At 66.0% G+C, this 17,768-nt stretch overlaps 1 protein-coding gene across 4 annotated transcripts in view; it reads left to right on the top strand.

Annotated features, from left to right (window-relative positions):
- Positions 1 to 17,768, top strand: part of CBFA2T3 (CBFA2/RUNX1 partner transcriptional co-repressor 3) — an 80,834-nt gene that overhangs the window by 48,330 nt on the left and 14,736 nt on the right. For 2 of the 4 annotated variants that reach the window (XM_043599888.1, XM_043599890.1), the window contains 2 exons: positions 11,550 to 11,696; positions 14,452 to 14,529. In XM_043599888.1, coding sequence (XP_043455823.1) covers positions 11,576 to 11,696; positions 14,452 to 14,529 — 199 coding nt within the window. In that variant the 5' untranslated portion in view covers positions 11,550 to 11,575. The remainder of the gene's footprint in view (positions 1 to 11,549; positions 11,697 to 14,451; positions 14,530 to 17,768) is intronic. The other 2 variants (XM_043599889.1, XM_043599887.1) reach the window with 1 other exon arrangement.

The raw sequence follows: 17,768 nt of genomic DNA, 5'->3' as shown, positions 1-17,768 counted from the left end.
GCGTCCTGGGTGCCACACCGCCGTCTGCATTCGTGTCTCTTGCGTGCACGTGACAGGTGATCAGGTCCACACGGGTCGCGCACACACGAGGGTGGCCATTCTGTGGCTGGGGGCTGGCGGAAGAATCACCTGGCACTCGGGGAAGGGCCCTCGGTTGGACACCCGTGCAGGACACAGCGCCAGGGTCTAATTGTTATTTAGCATTCATTCGAGCGGCGCTATCATTTTAAATTCTGGAAGCTTTCCTCTGGAGAGTTCAAGGTGACGCGCAGCCAATTTGCACATTTCTTAAACAATGAAAACACTTTGGGGATCAGTTAAGCCTTCCGTGGCGCCCCATTGCCAGCGGAGGAGAATCCTAAGCGCTTGGCCGGGTTTTCCAGACCCTCCACAGACTGGCCGGACCTTCTGTCGCGCCCCCCGCCGCTGCCCGCCGTGGATGCCCGCGCAGTGTGGTGCGTGGTGACTTCCGTCCCCGTGCGCACCTCCTTTCTCCGGGTGTGCGAACCCCACGGCCACCAGGCTCCAGCCACTTGTCGCCGCTCCTGGAAGCTTCTCTGACACTGAACGCCCCAGCCCAGGGTGTGCCCGCGGCCGTCCGTGCCCCTCCCCACTCGATCGGCCCCGTCGGAGGGCGGCCTGGCTAACTTACACCCCAGGGCGGAGGACCTCCCTGGACTTCAAGTCCTTTTCCTAGCTGAGTGATCTGGGACCGAGATCCGTTTATTCACTTGGGTGACGGCTCCTAACCACCTGTCACTCCGTTATCCCCTTTGTGGCGGGAGGGGCAGTGCTGGTGGCTAGCAGGCAGTTTAAAAACAAACCAAGGGCAAGGTTTAAAGGGGAGGTGGCTAGTCCGGAAGAAAGAGAGAAGGAATCTTGCCCCCCTTCTCCCCAAGGGCAGTTTCTGTTTCCTTTTAGAGATTCTCTGAATATATATTCGGTCGCCTTTAAAAGACTCCAGGGGGGTTTTACATCTTTTCTTGGGGTCTCACCCCTCCCATAGGAAACGGGCACGCAGGGACCCCACAGAGTCTGCCTGTGCCGCCCCCCCCACCCGCCCGGCGCTCTGTCTCAGCCCCTCCCGGGGGACAACCAACTGCTGGACCCTGCTGTTCAGATCTCAGTGTACGTGTCCTTCACCCGGGAGGCCTCGCTGACTTTCCCCACCCAGGGGAGGGCTCTTCTGGGGTCCCTGGCCCTCTCCCCGTTCTGTCCTAGCCAGGTGTGTGAGTGAAGAAGTCCTCGTGGGGTGCTCACTTAACGGGCGCTTGCTTGATCATCAGAACAGCATCCCCCCCCAGTGTGCAGATGAGGAAGTCGAGGCTCGGAAGAGCGAAGGGCCTTGGAAGGGCCACTCGAGACGTGAGACCCCGAGCTAAACTCCACCCGCCCAACCCCAGAACCGGGCTTGTCCCACTGTTGCACAGATCTGTGTGTCCACCTGTCTGTCCGCCCACCTTTGCACCGGTCGACCTGTCCCCTCATCCATTCCCTTGTCCGTCCATCCACCTGATACTCCGTCCTCTCTCTCTCTACTCATCCACCCGGCCAGCCGTGACAGCACACCCGTTGTCCCAGCCCAGTCACACTCAGGTGAGTGCGCCCGTGTGCAGATGGGCCCCGTCCCCTCGGTGGCCGACGTGCGTGGGAGGCCTGGGAGGGGGCTCCCGGAGCTCCCGGACCGGTGCCGGGCAGGGGGGGCACCCCTTCCTCCCGCTGCCCCTCCCCCCAGCAGGCGGCCAGATGGCAGGGCGCCTCCCCCGCGGCTCTGAGGGAGCCGCTCGCTCTTGGCCGCGCAGCCCCGGCAGCTGGGCGAGGAATGCGCTCCCTTCACGCGCCAGCCGCAGGGCCCGCGGGCCGGCATCTGGGTCGCGTTAGCGGCCCCCTCTGGGGAGCACGGCAGCTCGGAGCCCTCGGCCCCCCCTGCCCTCCAACCTCGCGCTCGCTCGGCGCCAGGAGGCCGTGCCCTCCCTGCTTGTTTGGGGGCGTCGGCGGCCCGTCGGCCTCTGGGCCCCGCGGCCCGGCCCCAACCCAGACTCTGAACCGCTGTCCCCCCGGGAGCCACGGCCGCCTCCTCGTGCCTCCTCCGCGCGTGCGTTTGTTCACGAGGCAGAACGTCGTGCGCTTCTTGCCTCCTGGTTTGGGCGCGCGGGTCGCCTTCCCTCGCGATTCGACAGTATTCCGTGGCGTCCTTTCCGCTCGCCCGCGAGGCTTCCGTCCCCCACATGGGAGCCGACGGCTCGCGCCCTCCGGGTGTGCCCGGTCGCCAACGTCACCTGTCCCGGTCTCCGCGGCATTGGGACCGGCTCCCGACTCCCACGACGGGGCTGGCGCCGCGTGATGTGAGTGGAGCTGCCCGGCGCGAGCCGTCTGGGGCCTGGCGTCGTTCACGCGGCCGCACGTTGGCGAGAGGCGGTCTCACGGGCTGCCGCGTGCGTCTGCTCTCCCCGCTCTGTGCTCTTCCCCCGACGGGCCTCCCACGGCCTATTTGCCCCTGAACTCGGTGAGCATTTGGATGGCTTCCAGCCTGGGCATCTTGGCCAAGTGGCTGGAGGGCGCTTGCTGCCGAAGCCGCCGTGCCCGCGCTTGTGCGGGTTCTGTGGTGTGGTGGTTCGGGCTGGTCGATACTGAAGAGCAATTTCCAAAGCCAGGGCCCCCACGGCGGGATGTTTGAGGTCCTGTAATGCTGCACCGGCCAGAGAAGTTCCTTCACGGCCCTCTACTGGGGCCACCTCGTTTGTCCCCTCTTGTCACGCTCCTAAACAACGCAGTGATAAACACCCTCAGAGAGAACTCTCTGCCTGTGTCCCCGAGGGTTTCCCTAGAACGCATTCCCTAAGGGGAACATGGCCGTCCACGCTGAGACGCCACCGCAAGAGGAATGAGAAGCAGAGAGGCGGGAGTCTCTGGGTCAACTTCCCCTTGCGCGCTGTGATGGGATCCTGGCCCCCGAAGTCCCTTCCGGCTCCCAAATGGTTCTCAACACCACAGTGTATCGGTCAGTTTCTACTGTGTAACAAACCACCACAAAACTTAGCTGCTGAAACAACCACTGTGGTCTGGCTCCTAGTTCTTGGGGCGGGCAGGTTAGGCAGGTCCCCTGGGCACTTCTGGTCCCACCGGGCTTGCTTTCGGGCCTGTGGTCAGCAGACTGTGGGTGGGCCCTCGCATGACCGGGGACTCAGCCGGGCCAGCTCTGCCCCACGAGAGTCCCGTCCTCCGGCAGGCTGACTGAACAAGAGAGCGAGCGCAGCAAACGCCCCCGTGTCCCGACTCAGAGTCGGCTGACATCGCTTCTCACTTCTGCCACATCCGGAGCCAGGCCCGGGGCCAGCCCGGACACAGAGCAGGGGCCTCCCGGCCGTGTCGAGTACTTGGAAGAGTGGCAGTCACACAGCAAGGGGCGTGGGTCAGGGAGGGTGAAGGACTGAGGCCTTTCGTGATGCGTCCACCCCACAGGTGGTGGTGGGGGGGTCTTAAGCTTATTGCTGCGGGGCAGGCTCCATACGGCCCCCGGTCCTCGGCACTTTGCGAGGTATTGCCGTGCTGCCTCCGAGTACAGCCTCGGAGCCGCCCCCAGCCGAGGCCTGCCCAGGCTCTGCCCGCCGCAGGGAGCCGAGCTCTCGGATGTGAGGAGGGTGGGGCCCAGGGCAGCGCGAGGGCGGGCGGGCGGGGGCACCGGTTCTCTCGCGGGGCCGGTGCACAGACCGTCGAGGGTGTGCCGCAGACCGGCCGCCTGCCCGGCACCGTCTGGGCTCCGTCTGGGGGTTAGCGGTCAGCGGGGAGACGGGCTGCAGACACGACAACCGACATGGGATGATCGCAGGTGCAGACAAGAGGCCCCAAGAAAATAAAGTCGGGTGAGGCGGCAGGACGGGCAGGGTGGGGCGGTTCTGGCTTGGGGGCCGGGCAAGGCTTCTCCGAGGAGGAGGGACACGTGAGCCAGAGCCGACTGATGAGGAGACAGCCTTGTGAAGGTCTGGGGAACCCTCCAGCAGGTGCAAAGGCCTGCAGCAGGACAGGGGTGCTGGACAGGCAGGTGGCGGGGGGAGGGCGGCCAGAGTGCGGGAGGCGTGGCGGGGTCCTGTCTGCCTGCCCCCCGTCGGGCCCTGGAACACGAACTGGACGGTCCCACCCCGTCTTCCCGGTTCCTGATGGGCCCAGGTCGGTCTGTAGAGAGTAAACGTGCCGTGCTTTTCCAGAGATGCTGGAGGAGACAGACAGGCCACAGGTGTCGGGGATGAGGTCTCTCAGCCTGGGGCCACGTACCCAGGTCAGAAGCGGCGAGAGGGCCCGGCCTGGAGGGGCCCCTGGGCTGGGGCTGCAGGCCGTTCAGGTGGGGTAGCGTCTGGTCCAGTTTTGTGTCTCTCAGTGACAGACGGACCCTCCCACCCAGGCCGACCGGCTCCCTCTCACTGCCGATGGGATGTCGTGACGCCTGCTTAAGGCGGCCCGGACACCGCCCAGGGTCCCCTCTGTGGCTGCGAGGGGCCTTCCCTGTGGACCCCGCACCCTTGGACACAGGCTCGCTGTCACCCCCGTGCGCACGTTCACAGGGAGGGACAAGCTCTGCGTGCACCAGCTGGGGACGTCAGCCTTAGAGCCGGACGCACGTGGGATCTGCCGTGTGGTGGCTGTGTGACCCCGGGGCAGGTGACAGCGCCACTCTGTGCCTCGGTTTCCCCACTGTACCTGGGGGCTCTAGCACCTCATGGCGTTCTCAGGAGGAGTTGAGGAACAGAGGGTTTCGGCACCCGGAACACGAACAGCTCCCGGCAAAAGGGAGCGAGTTTAAAATCAAAGTTGTGGGGGTGTGCGGCACGTGGGGGCCAGCCCTTCCTCCCGGGACCCCACAGCAGGGCCCCCCACGCGTGCACACCTTTAGCAAGACGCCATGTCCGTGAGTGCTGGACTCTGTCCGTGGGTCACTCTTCTGTGACTCCTGGGGGTGGGGTCTCCCCGCCCTCCTTGTCAGGGGTGAAAACCGAGGCCCAGAGTAGAAAGGCCACTGACGGTCCAGCCAGGGGACAGAGACGGGACAGAGGAAGCCAACCAGAACCCTGGTTTGCGAAGCCCCTCTGGGCTCTGGCCCAAAACCACCCCCACCGCAGAAGCGGGAATTATGGGCCCCGTGTACCAGTGGGTAAACCGAGGCTCAGAGATGTGCTGTTTTCCTGAGTTCACAGTTGTTTGCGGAGCAGGATGGGAGCCCCGCTCTCCTGAGTCCCAGCCCGGCTTTGTTGGCGTGGTGACCCGTGACCTCTGCCACTGGCCACACAGGCCCAGGGGGTCACGGGGTCCCTGAGGCCGGGCAGGCCGGGGTGGCCCAGCACCGCGCAGTGGGAAGGGCGGTGTCCGCAGAGCTCACAGTGAGAGGAACGACCCCAAGGGCCACGTGGAGGCTCTGGATGGCCGTGGCTCCAAGCCACAGAAAGCCCGCTGCGACCAGCGGAGGGGAAAATACCAATCCCTGTATTTTCATATTATTTCTTGTTCCTCCGGCCGCAGAAGCTGTAAGAGAAAGCAGATGTGGGAAGCACCTGGGACTCATCAGGGCTGCACCCCCCCCACCCCAAAAATCCCGAGCGGCTTTACTGGGGATCAAAGACGAGCCTTCCCTCTGACCTTGGCCCAGGAGCCTCCTGGTCAAGCCCACCCGTCTGGGCATGGAGGGTCACCCAGTATCCTGGGTTTGCCCTGAAGGCAGGCAGCCCCCCCCCCCCCCCCCGCCAAGCCCCTTCGTCTCTTCCTCAGCCTGGTGGCTCCCATCTGTCGCTGGTCAGACCCTTCTGAAATGTGTGTCTTCCTAGGAATTCACGCCTCATTTTTCCTGTTTATCCCACACTCGCCCGTAGCCGAGGAGCCCTTGCTCCCGCACCAGTCAGAGAGGCTTTGGAGAGACCCCCAGGGCCGAGAGCAAGGTCCCCACTGCAAGGGGGTGGCTGTGAAGGAGGAGGGGCACTTGAGGGGCAGGACGGCAGAGGTCTGGGGGCTCAGTGCCCCCTCCTCCACGAGAGATCTCTTGCCCAGTCTCTGCACCGCTCCCCGGGGAACCACACATCCTGTGTGAGCTGCGCGCCGCCTCCTGGGCCCAGGCCCTGCACAGAGCCCCGCGGACCCCGAGGGGATGACGGTCTCCACGGAGGGGCCCCTCGGCCTTCCCTGCAGGGACCTTCCCACCCCACCCTGCAGCCCTGCCTCTCACAGCTCTCCGGCCGAGCCCCTTTCCTTCGTGGCCAGGAAACCCACTGGACCGAGTGAGCCACAGCGGATGCCCACGCCCCCCGTGGGCACAGAGGCCTTGGAGGTGCTGAGCCCTCAGGGGGGCGGCTGCACAGACCGGGGGCGTGGCTCTGGGCCTTACAGGGCTGCCGGCCGCTGGGCTGCGCTGGGGTCCATGCCCTCCAGGGAGCACGTGTGGCTTCTTGTCTCCTCCGTGGATGTGGAGTCGGGCTTGTAATTAGAAGGGGGCTTTGGGCCCCACGTGGAGCCGCTGTCCGAGAGAGGAGGGACAGGCAGAGCCCTGGCCTCCCACCTTCTGTCTCCTCGTCTTTCCGGTGCGCGGCGCTGCGGGTGCTGAGGGCGGTGGGGACGTGGCTACGCGGCAGCTGGGGCGCGATCGTGTGTGGCCCCGAACGCCACACGGCAGCTTGACCCCCACAGGGAAGGAAGTAGGGAGCCACTGCGGGTCCCTGTGGGGCGCCTCCCTTGCTGTGTGACGCTGGGCCTCAGTGTCCCCACTGGAAAATGGGCGATAGGGGTGTCCTCCTCAAGGGCAGGCGTGTGAGGAGGGCGCACTCACCACCCGCGCTCGGGGTTCCGGAAGCCCAGGCCCAGCCCGGACGGACAGACCAGGGGCTTCTGACAGGCAGAGCTACCCCGCTCCGGGGTGGGGCTGCCCGAAGGGGCGGCTGGAGGGTCTGCAGGGGACAGGCCCCTGCTCTTCCCTCGGAGCTGCCCAGCCCTCGCGGGGTGCTGCGCACTCCCCTCGAGGCACCCCCGGGCTCTCCCCGGGGCAGGCTGGGCTCCAGACCCTCCAGCGGGGCAGACACGCAGGGGACCAGGACTCACACCTGCTGAAAGGGAGCAGGTGAGGCGCGGAGGCTGCCGTCACGAACTGCTCCCCCCTGGATTCTCCTGGCGGTAATTCAAGTACGTACAGAGCGCCTACTGTGTGCCCAACGCGGTTCTAGACATTCGGCCTCACTGAGAGAGAAGGTTGCCTTTGGGCAAAGACGCAGGGGAGGTGAGCTCACGCTACCAGGAAGGTATCTGGGGGAAAGACTCCCTGGCAGAGGGACAGCCCGTGCAAAGGCCCTGAGGTAGGAGCACTTGAGTAGACTCGGAGAGGGGAGGTGTGGGAGATGAGGGCGGAGAAGGGCCGGGCCAGGCACGAAGGAGCCCATGGGCGCTCTTGGGGTGCTGGCTGAGGGGCAGGGAAGCCACTTTGTACAGTCTTGGGGAACACGTCTTGGCCCTGTGGTTCCCAAGAAAGGCAGGCGTATGGGTTTACGTTGGCTGGAGTTTTAGAATATTGCCTGCTGTCGGGCCAGGGGCAGAAGCTGGGAATTCAGGGACAGGTCCGGCCCCCGGCTCTGCCCCTCACCTGCCCTGTGGAGCCCTCACCTTTGAGGACGGGTCCTCACCGGGTCGTGGAGCACACCGTGAGGCTGGTCTTGACCGGACGACCTTGGCGGGGGGCTTGAGTGACCGAAGGGGAAATAGGCACCGGTTGCAAACGTGGGTTTCCCTTTGGCCCCGGCACCACCAGAGCCACCAAGATCGCGGCGCATTCCTAGCACTCGTCCCACACCCCTACGTACAGATGTGGACACTGAGGCTGGGGGGCAGCGTGCCCAGAGTCCTTGCCGCACCCCCGGGTTCTGCCCTCTGCAGAGGGGGTGAGGGGGCCTGCACCGAGCTTCCGGAGCCCTGCAGAGGCTTCTGCTCTGCTGCTTGTGAGGCTGGCCTCTGTGTCATCCTGGGAACTCGAGAGGGGCTCGGAACGTTCGTGGCCCCCCCTCCGGCCCGCGCATCAGTTCCAGGAGAGGGGCCTGGGCTGTGGCCGCATCCCGGGATGGCGGGGCCCTGAGGCCGGGCCTGCCTGGTCCTGACAGGGGGCACATCCCAGGACTCCACGGACAGACTGGTGTCTGGGGCCAGACGGCCTGGGTTTGCGGCCAGCTTCCCCTCCCTCTACCGAGTTTCCTCACCTGCCCACCTCATATGCTTGTTGTGGGGTGAGCTGAGGTGATTCGTGTGAAGTGCCCAGGTCAAGGCCCAGCGTGCACTCAGGACTTTATCACCATGGCTTTGTTACCTACCTGTCGATACCGGTCCCTGACGGTGCAAAGGCCCTGAGGCAGGTTACCTGCCCACCTTCCTAGTTTCTCATGACCTTTGTGAGGGTCAGGTGAGGTACCAGCAGAAATCAGACCCAAATGATCAAAGCAGGGGCTTATTACTTCTGGCAGCAATACAGACTTGAGGCAGGCAGAGGAAGGTTCTAGAACCCAGGGCTGGGAGCTCTGGGTTGTGGCCAGTTCTCAGCCAGGCCGGGCGGGCTGGGAACCACAGCCGGACAGGGACAGTGATGGATGGGGTGGCTTGTTCCGGCACATTCCATGTTCTTTCCCACCGGCTCCGCCCGGCCTCGGAGAGCCGCTTCCTCTGCGGACGGATTAGAGACATTCAGCCGGGGACTGGAACGCTGTCTGGGAAAGACACAGGGTCTCCCATGGGCCTGTGGCGTGCGGGCTGAGGTCTGGGAATGTTCTCAAGGGGGGTGGGGGGGAGGCAAGGCTGGAGGTGGGGGCCACAGCGCCTCCGCTCTCTGTGCCTTCGGCTCTTCCGCTCGCTGGGACGCCCAGGCGTGAGCCGACTCGTGCGCTTCCAGACCCGCACCGGGTCCCCGGCCCCCCAGCGTGCAAGGCGGGAGCCGCCACAAAGAGAGCCCCCGTGGGGTGGTGGACGGGCAGTCAGAAGAGGGAGGGACCGCGGGTTGCAGGCGGGTAGATGAGCTGCCCGGGGCATACCCGGACCGCTACTCTGCCGTGTGAGCTGGGCAGGCCACTTGGCCTCTCTGTACCTTGGCTTCCCCACCGGAAAGGGAGGCGAGAAGAGCCGCTGAGGGCTGTGGGAAGTCACACAAGCTGCGGTTCTGGGCCCTTCCTTAGAGGAAGACCAGGCTCCTGGCTCACCAGCTGTTCCACAGCCCTTTGCCGAATTTCATCGAGCGCTCGTGTGCGCGGACCGCTATCCCGCCTGTAGGGGAGCAGAGAGACTCAGAGGGGTGCAGGGGCTTGCCCCAGGTCACCCAGCCAGGGAGCAGTAGAGCCGGGACTCAAACCAGCTTCGCGAGACTCACGAGGCCCCTGTGCTTGTCACCCCCGCCCCTGTGGCCTCTTCTGGAAGGATGCGTGGTGGTGACACCGAGCCCGCTCGCCGTGTGCCCTCGGCAGATGCCGCACGTCTCTGTGCCCGTGAATCGGAGCCCCGGCAGCCGCCCCCTGCCCCCCACCTCCCGGGCTCCGGGGCAGAGAGCAAGCCGTGGGCGCTCCCGTGTGTCCTCCGTGATGCGCGTCCGTGGGATGAGTGTGGCCACGAGCCAGGTGCTCACAGGCGGGGGAGACTCCACGTGACCCGGTGTGCTGGCCCCTGGCACCCACGGTAGCCCCTGAGGGCCCGGCTCGTGACAAACAGGTGCCGTGTGAGGGGCAGGCGGGCGGGCGGCTCTGGTGGGTTCCCTCTGCCCTCTCCTGTGGGCAAAGCCGAAATGAAGCCCCTGGCGTGGAAGGGCTTTGGAGAGTGGGAACAGGCCGCGCGTTCCCTGTGTCCCAGCCTGGCATCTGAACCCCCCCCAGGCCCCGCCCCAGGTGACATGTCAGACGGTGGGGGGGGGGCCACGTCTGCACCCCGCAGGGTGGCCCGGGGCCCGTGGTGGCCGCTGCATTTGCCTTCTTTGGTTGTCACCAGGGACTGGCCGCCGGCTCTGCGGCCAGGCGGCGTTGACGGGCCCCCACAGCTGCAGCGCACGTGTGCGCGGCCGTCAGCTCCCTGACAGCGGGCGCAGGGGGCAGGGCGCCCGGCGGGAGGGAGGCCAGCGGCTGCAGCTGAGTGGACAGCAGGTGCGCGTGGCCGGGGCGGCTGCTGCTGACCGATTGCCTCCCTGCCCCGTGGGGCCCGGCGGGGAGGGGCCCTCGTCAGTGTCGGGGCCCGGGGCCCCGGGGCAGAGGGCTGTCACGGCCCCACGGGCGCTGAGGGCCACGGGCATCTCGGCTCTGTGAAGGGGAGGGTAGGGACGGGGCCGTGCCCGAGACGGCAGTGAGTGCCGTCGTCGGCGTTGTTGATCTCCGTCCCCGGAGGCTGGCTGTCCCCGGACGCGCGCATGCATCTGGGGGTCCTGGTCCCGCGGGGCCCCTGGGAGAGGAGACACGAGACACAGCGACGCACAGACGGCCCGCCGGTGCGGAGCCCCGGCCCCGGGCGAGACCCCCTCGGTGTCAGCAGGGTGAGCTCGGGGCAGCGGCTGGGGCAGCGTGGGCTGTGCCCCGGGAGCAGATAGAGGATGCCGGCCCGGATGGCCTTGAGCGGCTGGGCCACCCTGACTCCCAGCCACCGCTCCGAGCTTCTTTGACCCGCCCAGGCACTGGCTGACCTGAGTTAAGGCAGACCGGGGGGGGGGGGGGGGGGGGGGGGGGTTGGGGGCAGGGCTTCGGTTTCGCGGCGTCTGCACCTGACCCTCAGCAGAGCTGCACGTGGCAATCTCAACAGTGTCCGGGGGCACCCAGCCCACTGGTGCGGGGCCCCCACGTTGAGCGGCCAGGCCTAGAACAGCCTGACGTTGGCCGTGCCCTTGGCCTGCCGGGCCCAGGAACTACCCAGGCCAGCAGATGGTATCGGAGGGGTTTTCTACCCCACGGGGTCAGCCTCCCAGGCTTTCCTGTGGAGACCCCTCTACACGAGACTTTTCACATCTGAGAGCTGATGGGGCTCTGGGAGCCACGGTTTCCAGGGGCCCCACGCACCTGCAGCAGCCCCCACCTGGGACCTTGTTAGAAATGCAGATTCATGGGCTTTTCCCCAGACCTGCCGCATCAGAAATGGGGATGGACGCCCTCCAGGAGATGCGCACGGCTGCCCGGCGGGGGCAGGAGGGGGGCGGGAGACGCACAACCCCCCGGGCCGCGGGGCAGTAGACCCCAGCTCCCCAGTGAGGACCCCGGCCCCATTCCGGCTGACCCGGGATTCTCCCCGTCACGCCCTCCAGCCCCCCTGAAGTGGGCTGACCCGAGCCTGACCTCTGATCCCAGGTGGGTGGGATATCGGCCACCTGAGAACACGGCTGGGGCTCATCTGCGCCCTGGAGTCGGGCCCGGCTCTGTGGGCAGGACCGGGAGCCGCCTGGCGATCGCCTGGGGGTCCGCCCGGACCCCCGGCGGCGTCGGCCCCCCAACCCCCGCGCGGCTTCCTCCCCTCCCCTCAGCCTGCTTCACCGCGTCTCTCTTCTTCTCCCCTCCCCCGTGGCCCCGGTGGCCCCTCCGCAGTGGACGGGAAGGACAAGACAGCAGCGATGCCCGACTCTCCCGCGGAGGTGAAGAGTCAGCCCCGCTCCACGCCTCCCAGCATGCCGCCCCCGCCGCCTGCCGCGTCCCAGGGGGCCACTCGGCTCCCCCCCTTCACGCCGCACACAAGTGAGTAAAAGCCCGCGGGGCACCGGCCGTGCAGAGCTGTTGGGGGCTCCCGGCGCCGCCGTGCCCCGAGGCCCGTGCCGCGGGCCCTCTGCCCAGAACCGCAAACGCCCGCCGTCGGGCCCTGGAGAGGGAGGAGCTCACCGTGGCTCACAGCCTGCGCTTGGAGGTTCAAATCCTAGCTCATCTACTTGGTGGCTGTGTGGCCTCGGGCAAGCTGCTCAGCCTCTCTGGACCCGGTGTTCCCCATCCATAAAGCGGGGCTGGCCATAGTCTCCGAGTCACGGAGCTGCTGTGAGGACAAGGGAGTTGATACAGGCTCTCACCGAGCGGCCGGCACATCGTGAGTGTTTTAGCAAAGTTGGCCGTTCTGCTTGGAGCTCAGAGAGGGACGTGGGGGGGGGGGGGTCCCTACCGTCACACAGCACCTTACTCGAGGGCTCGTCAGAGGTGGCCCTGGGCTCAGATCCAAGGGGCTCCGCAGCCTGGCTGCAGCGGGGTGTGAGGGTGGCCGGGACCCGGGGTCAGCCGGAGCCTCGGCCGCAGGGCTGCGGTGGGCAGACTCGACCTTCGGGCCGTGTGTCCCCGGCCCGGGCTGATCCGGGCCGAGCGTCTCAGTGCACACAGCGTCTCCGGGGGGACTTCCTCAGTGCACGCGCCCCACCGGAGACCTGTTCCCTTGTGAGAAAATGGGTGACTGTGACCTCGGGGTCCCGTGCATTTGGGAAGGAGACCCCAGGTGTGGGCCAGGGGGAGCTCAGCGTTCCTGCCCCCGGAACCGGGGCTTTGCAGTGTGCCAGCAGCAGAGAGAATCCACACATGCCAACTGATCCCCTGTATTCAGAGGCCAGAAAGCCCCAGGCCTGGGGACGCTTTGCCAGACTTTGAAACCCAAGGGAAGCCTGTCTCTAGGAAGGGAGCTTCCAGTGCCCCAGCGTGATGGCAAGAGCCGCTTCTCCGGGACCTCAGGCCACCCTCCTGCCCACCCAGAGCCCAGGATAGACCGCAGGGACTGGCCCGGCTCCTTTTATCCCTGGTCGTGAACGGTACTGGCGCTGCCATTTGAGGCCAGGCAGCCGGGTTCTTTAGGGCTTGGGAGTGACCCAGCCTGCATCTGGAGAAGGGTGCTGGCCGTGGAGTCAGGAAAGGCAAGTTCAGGGCCGGGCCTGGCCGCTTGTTTGTAGGATGAGGGCTTTGAGCCAGTCCCCTGACCTCTCCAAGGTCTCCACCTGTGGTCTGGCAGGTGGAGCCATAGCACGGGCCCCAGGTGTGCCGCCTCGGGGCGGGGACAGCCCAGCTCACACAGGAGCTGTACCTTCCCTTGGCAGGGAAGGTTCCAGCTCATCTTCCTACGGGGCCAAGTCTGAGCCAGGGTCCCCATGAGTGGTGGAGACTGAAATGAACCCTGGCCCCCACCCCTGCCCGGGCAGGGGGGGCGGGGGGGGAGGGGCGGCGCTGTGCACTGGCGGCCCGCGGCGCCCAGGCCTGGGGTCTGCCTGCGGCGGCCGTGGTGGCCGGGGCCCGGCCGGGCTTCCTCTCACGCAGCCACCGGCCAGCCGTCTACCTGACCCCCGTCGCCTCGAGGAGAGGCTCCCGCTGCACGTAACCGCCCCGCCAGCGGCTTGCAAGAAACAAGACCGCCGGGCCGTCCGCCCGAAATGCCCACCCCGGCCTCCGGGGTCGGGGTCCAAGCCAGAGAGGTCAGCGGGCCGTTGGCCTTTCTGTCCTCCCCCAAGGGCACCGCCGGCTCACGTTTCTGGAGCGGAGGTCCCGGCTTCATCTAGGGCACGGAGGTTACCAGAGACCAGTGGTTCGTTCTTTTCTAAGCTGGCACGTTAATGTTGTCGGGCTTCTGGGTCTCTGGCCTCCTCGGGGGGCCTCAGAGTTGTTCCCTAACACATGCAAATCCCTGAGAGCAGGTGGGTAGCTGCACCGTGCGCCTGCCTGGTGGGGATGGAGCCTCTGTGCTCAGCCACGGATTCCTGCCCCGAGATCCCCCGGCTTCCCCAGGACCAGCCCGTGAGCCAAGCCAGCCGGAGACTGGCCGTGAACCGTGGCTTGCGGCCTGTGGTTTTCCTTGATGACCGCCCCGGGCACAGATTCATTTGGGGGTTGAACTCTGGAGGTGGTCAGGATGGCTGAGATAACTCTGGGAAGGAATGTGAGCAGCTACTCTGCAGCTGGGAGGACCCTCAAAGGCCCATCCTGCCCTCGATTACCCCCGGTGACGGGGGGCTCACTCTGTGTCTGGGTACAGCCTGTCTTCTTGCAGCTTCCACCTACTAATTTCAGCTCAGATCTCTTCCTGTTTGGTGCCTCCTCCCTTCGGGGTGGCTCCGTCCCAGGCTTTGTTTTGGAACCACCATTGGCCTGTCTGTCCATGGAGACTTCAAGCCCTATGCGCGCGCGCTCAGGTCCCTTGAACACGGTGCCAAGTGGGGTTACCAGGCACCTTCCAGGAAGAGAGCTTTTTAGGAACCAGGGTGTCCCACCCATGTCGATGGAGACCCCAGAATTCTTGTAGACCGCTAGAAGGTCCTTCTGGAAGTGACGCTGGGAGACCCCCCCCCCCCGCCCAAACAACCCTGTTGCTTTACGGTGGAGGAAACTGAGGCCCAGAGATGGTGACTGAGTCCCGATCCCCAAAACTGCTGTCAAGAGGCAGAGGGGGAGGGGCCGACCGTGGGCGCCCCTCGGGGCAGCCCTGCCCACCCACCCGCGCTTTCCTGACAGCGTGTTTTTCCTATTTTGCTTACAGATCGAGAGGACGGGCCCACGATGTCCCTGCCCCACGGCCGTTTTCATGGCTGCTTAAAATGGTCTATGGTCTGTCTTTGTAAGTAAAATAACAAAAACCTTGGCCTCCGGGAGGTCCTCACCCCGGCACCCTCTGCCCTGGGAAGGCCACGGCGGTTCACCCCGCTGCCTACACACCCCCTTACTGCGTCTGCTGTGTCCGTTAGTCCCGCCTCCCTCACAGAGAAGAGGGACCCGGGGGCCAGCACAGGAGAGCAGGGTGCAGACCCGAGTTCACAGCCAGCCCTGTCCTCACGAGCTGTGTGGCCTCGGGCAGGCGGGCGGCCTCTCTGAGCTCCCTTTTCCGCAGCCACAAAATAGGGTGAATTAGGCAGAGCCCAGCGTTGTGAGACGGTCACATGTCAACAGCATGTCAGTAGCTCGGCCATCTCAAGGGCAGGCCCCGGCCCCCACCTCTCCTGACAGGGTGACCCGAGCAGGGACTACCACCTGTGCCTCAGTTTCCCCACCTGTGACACGGCCCCATCTGTCGTCCCAGCACCTAGCGCCAAGGGCAATCGCACGGAGCCACGAGGGGCTGCTGGGCTCACACAGGGCCCGAACACGCCGGGCGCTCGGTGGCCAGCAGACGTTCTGTCAGGGTCTCCGGCCGCAGGTGACACCCGTGACCGGAAGCACTCGAGGGCCACGCTCAGAATTTGTCAGCGAGTGGCTGCAGTCGGGACAGGCCCGACTTTACGGCGGCGGCCCGCAGGCTCTGAGCGAGAGGCGGCGGGACGTCCGGGTGCGTTATTCACGGCCCGCAAGTCTGTCGTCCTGGCTGCCGTGGCGGGACGCGCCTGGCCCGGCCCTGGTGGCCAGCGTGTCCCCTGAGCCTCAGCGCTGCCGGGGCGCGTGATCCACACCCCCGGGGAGAGGGGCTGGCGGGCTCCGCGTCCCGGCACGACCCCCGCCCAGGGCGCAGGGCCGCGGGAGCCGCAGGGGTGCTTGTGTGTGCCCCCAAACCTCAGCTGGGGACACGTGTGCGGTCTAAGTTAGTAACACAGCTGTTGTGGCACTGAAAGCACTTGTGGCCGGGGGTTATTTTCGGCGTCTCTTTAGCAAGTTGCTGAGACTGCCCGGCAGCCCGCGGGAGGGAACACGGGCGAGCGAGGGTGAGCGGGCCGCCGGGAGGACCCAGGCGCCGAGGGCAAGCTGGTAAGAAAACTGCAGAGAGGTCAGGCCCGGGCTGGGCCCGCGGACGCCGGGTGGGGGCCCGGGAGGTGTAGACAGCCGCACCTCTTAGGAGCCTCTAGAAGACCCAGACCCCGGGCGACGGCCCTGCTCTGCCGCGAGGGACGAGCCCCTGCTGTGGTGAGGTCTCCCGTGGCAGCCGGCCGCCTCCTGGCCCGGCCGGGGCGATGGCCAGTGGCCGTCGTCCGTCTTGCCCAGGGCGTGTGTGTGTCACTGTCCCCCGCGGGGCCGGCTGCAGCTCACCAGTGAGAGAGGAACTTGGCGCCACGGCGGGGCCTCCCGGGCTCTCTGAGGGTCCCTCTGGACGACACCTCGCAGAGGGTGAGGGATGGGGACGCTCGGTGGGCTGTGTTTGGCGTCCGCTGTCCATCGCAGGGCGAGGGCCACGCAGAATCAGTGACCGCCTCTGCGGGAGCCTCCAGAACCGCGTGTGGCTTCCGGGCCCTGGAGCGTTGCTTCCGAGATCGTTCAGACGGGGGGCCAGACGGGCTCCCGCTGCGTCATGTCTCCCAGGGAGGGGACAGCGGAGTAGGACTTGGGGCCACGTCCCTGCAGCCCGTCCCCCCTCGGGACAGGAGGCCTGACACGTCTCGTGCCAACGCTCGCCTTCGGTCAGTGGTTTCCAAGCCTCTGCTCTCGACGAGCAACCACCCGACACACAAAAGCAATCGGGGGTCAAGCATTTCAGCCCCTCCCCGTGGTAGAAGATTAACGATTTTCTGTGATCCAGCAGGGCGCCAGGCACCAGCCCTCCGGCCCCAAAGCCCCACCTCTGGTTCAGGCCAAGGGGCCGTTTGCAAATGAAGAAACTGAGGCCAGGCCCCTAGTCTCACCCCCCTGGGCTGGTCCAGGCAGACGTGAGGCCCCAGGCGGGATGCCCTCTCCCAGCCAGGGTGGCTTCTCATGCCCGTGAGGGCAGAACCGTGCAACTCAGCGAGTCAGGGAGGGGCATTTGCAGGTGTCACTGGGGAGCAGGTCAGTGGATGGGGGAGAGCCTGTCATTGAAGCTGGAGGTGTGGAAAGTGTCTGGGGAGAGCGGAGAGCAAAGCCAGCCAGACAGCAGACTCAGGGTTAAGAGAGGGCATTTGCTGAAGGGCTCTGGCGAGGAGGGACCGGCCGGTTCTGTAGCCCGGAGGGGACAGTGCAGCCCCAGGGCCCGAGGCCTGCAGGGCACGTAGAGGGGGTGTCCAGGCCCCAGGACAGCCACGGCTGTGGAGGGCCGGGGCCCAGGGAGGGGACCCACGTGCCTGCCCCTCCAGGCTGGGTGAGCCAAGAGTCTGCAGAGGTCACTTCCCAGGGCCCCGTCAGGACAGGCAGGGCAGGCATGGTTTGGAGGGGTGAGCCAACACCCCTCCGTTCAAAGTGAGCGGCGTGAGTGGCACTCGGGGCTGTTGACGGGGAGCCGCTTCTCAGAGCTGACCTTGGCCGCATCCCCGTCCCGAAGAAAGGAGCCCCCACTCCCCGTCCCCGTCCCCCCAGGCTGCCAGGTCTCAGCCAGCATGGAGGTGGCCGGAGCCTCGGGAAAGTCCCTTCCTGAGCTCCCCACCTCCCCAGACTCCCCAGTGGGGCATGAGAGCACGGCCTCTGTGCACAGATCAGCTGGACAGGGTGGGAGGGGCAGGGCATGGGCCTCGTGGACCACAGCGAGAGAGGTGTGCGCGCGAGTGTGCATCTGTGTGTGAATGTGCCTGTGTGTGTGTGCGAATGTGCGTGTGCGCAGGTGTCCACGTGCATGTACAAATGTGTGTGGAAGCGTGCGTCTGTGTGTGCAAGTGTGTGTGAATGTGCACATGCGGTGTGTAAATGTGTGCGCGCCTGTGTGCATCTGTGTGTGCGAATGTGCATATGTGCACATGTGCATGTGTGCGTGTGCGTATGTGTGCAAGTATGTGTGTGTCTGTGCGTGTGTGTGTGTGCACGAACGTGCATGTGTGAATGTGCGTGTGTGCAAATATTCATGTACATCTGGGTGTGCTCATGTGTGAATGTTTATCTGTGTTATGCATGTGTCCGAGAGTATATGCGTGTGTGTGGTGCGTGTGCACACATGTGTGTTCATGTGTGTATGCCGTGTGTGTGCATGGG

Source organism: Prionailurus bengalensis, chromosome E2 (assembly GCF_016509475.1).
Source record: "Prionailurus bengalensis isolate Pbe53 chromosome E2, Fcat_Pben_1.1_paternal_pri, whole genome shotgun sequence".
NCBI lineage: Eukaryota > Metazoa > Chordata > Mammalia > Carnivora > Felidae > Prionailurus > Prionailurus bengalensis.
This window is presented reverse-complemented; position numbering and strand designations above follow the sequence as displayed.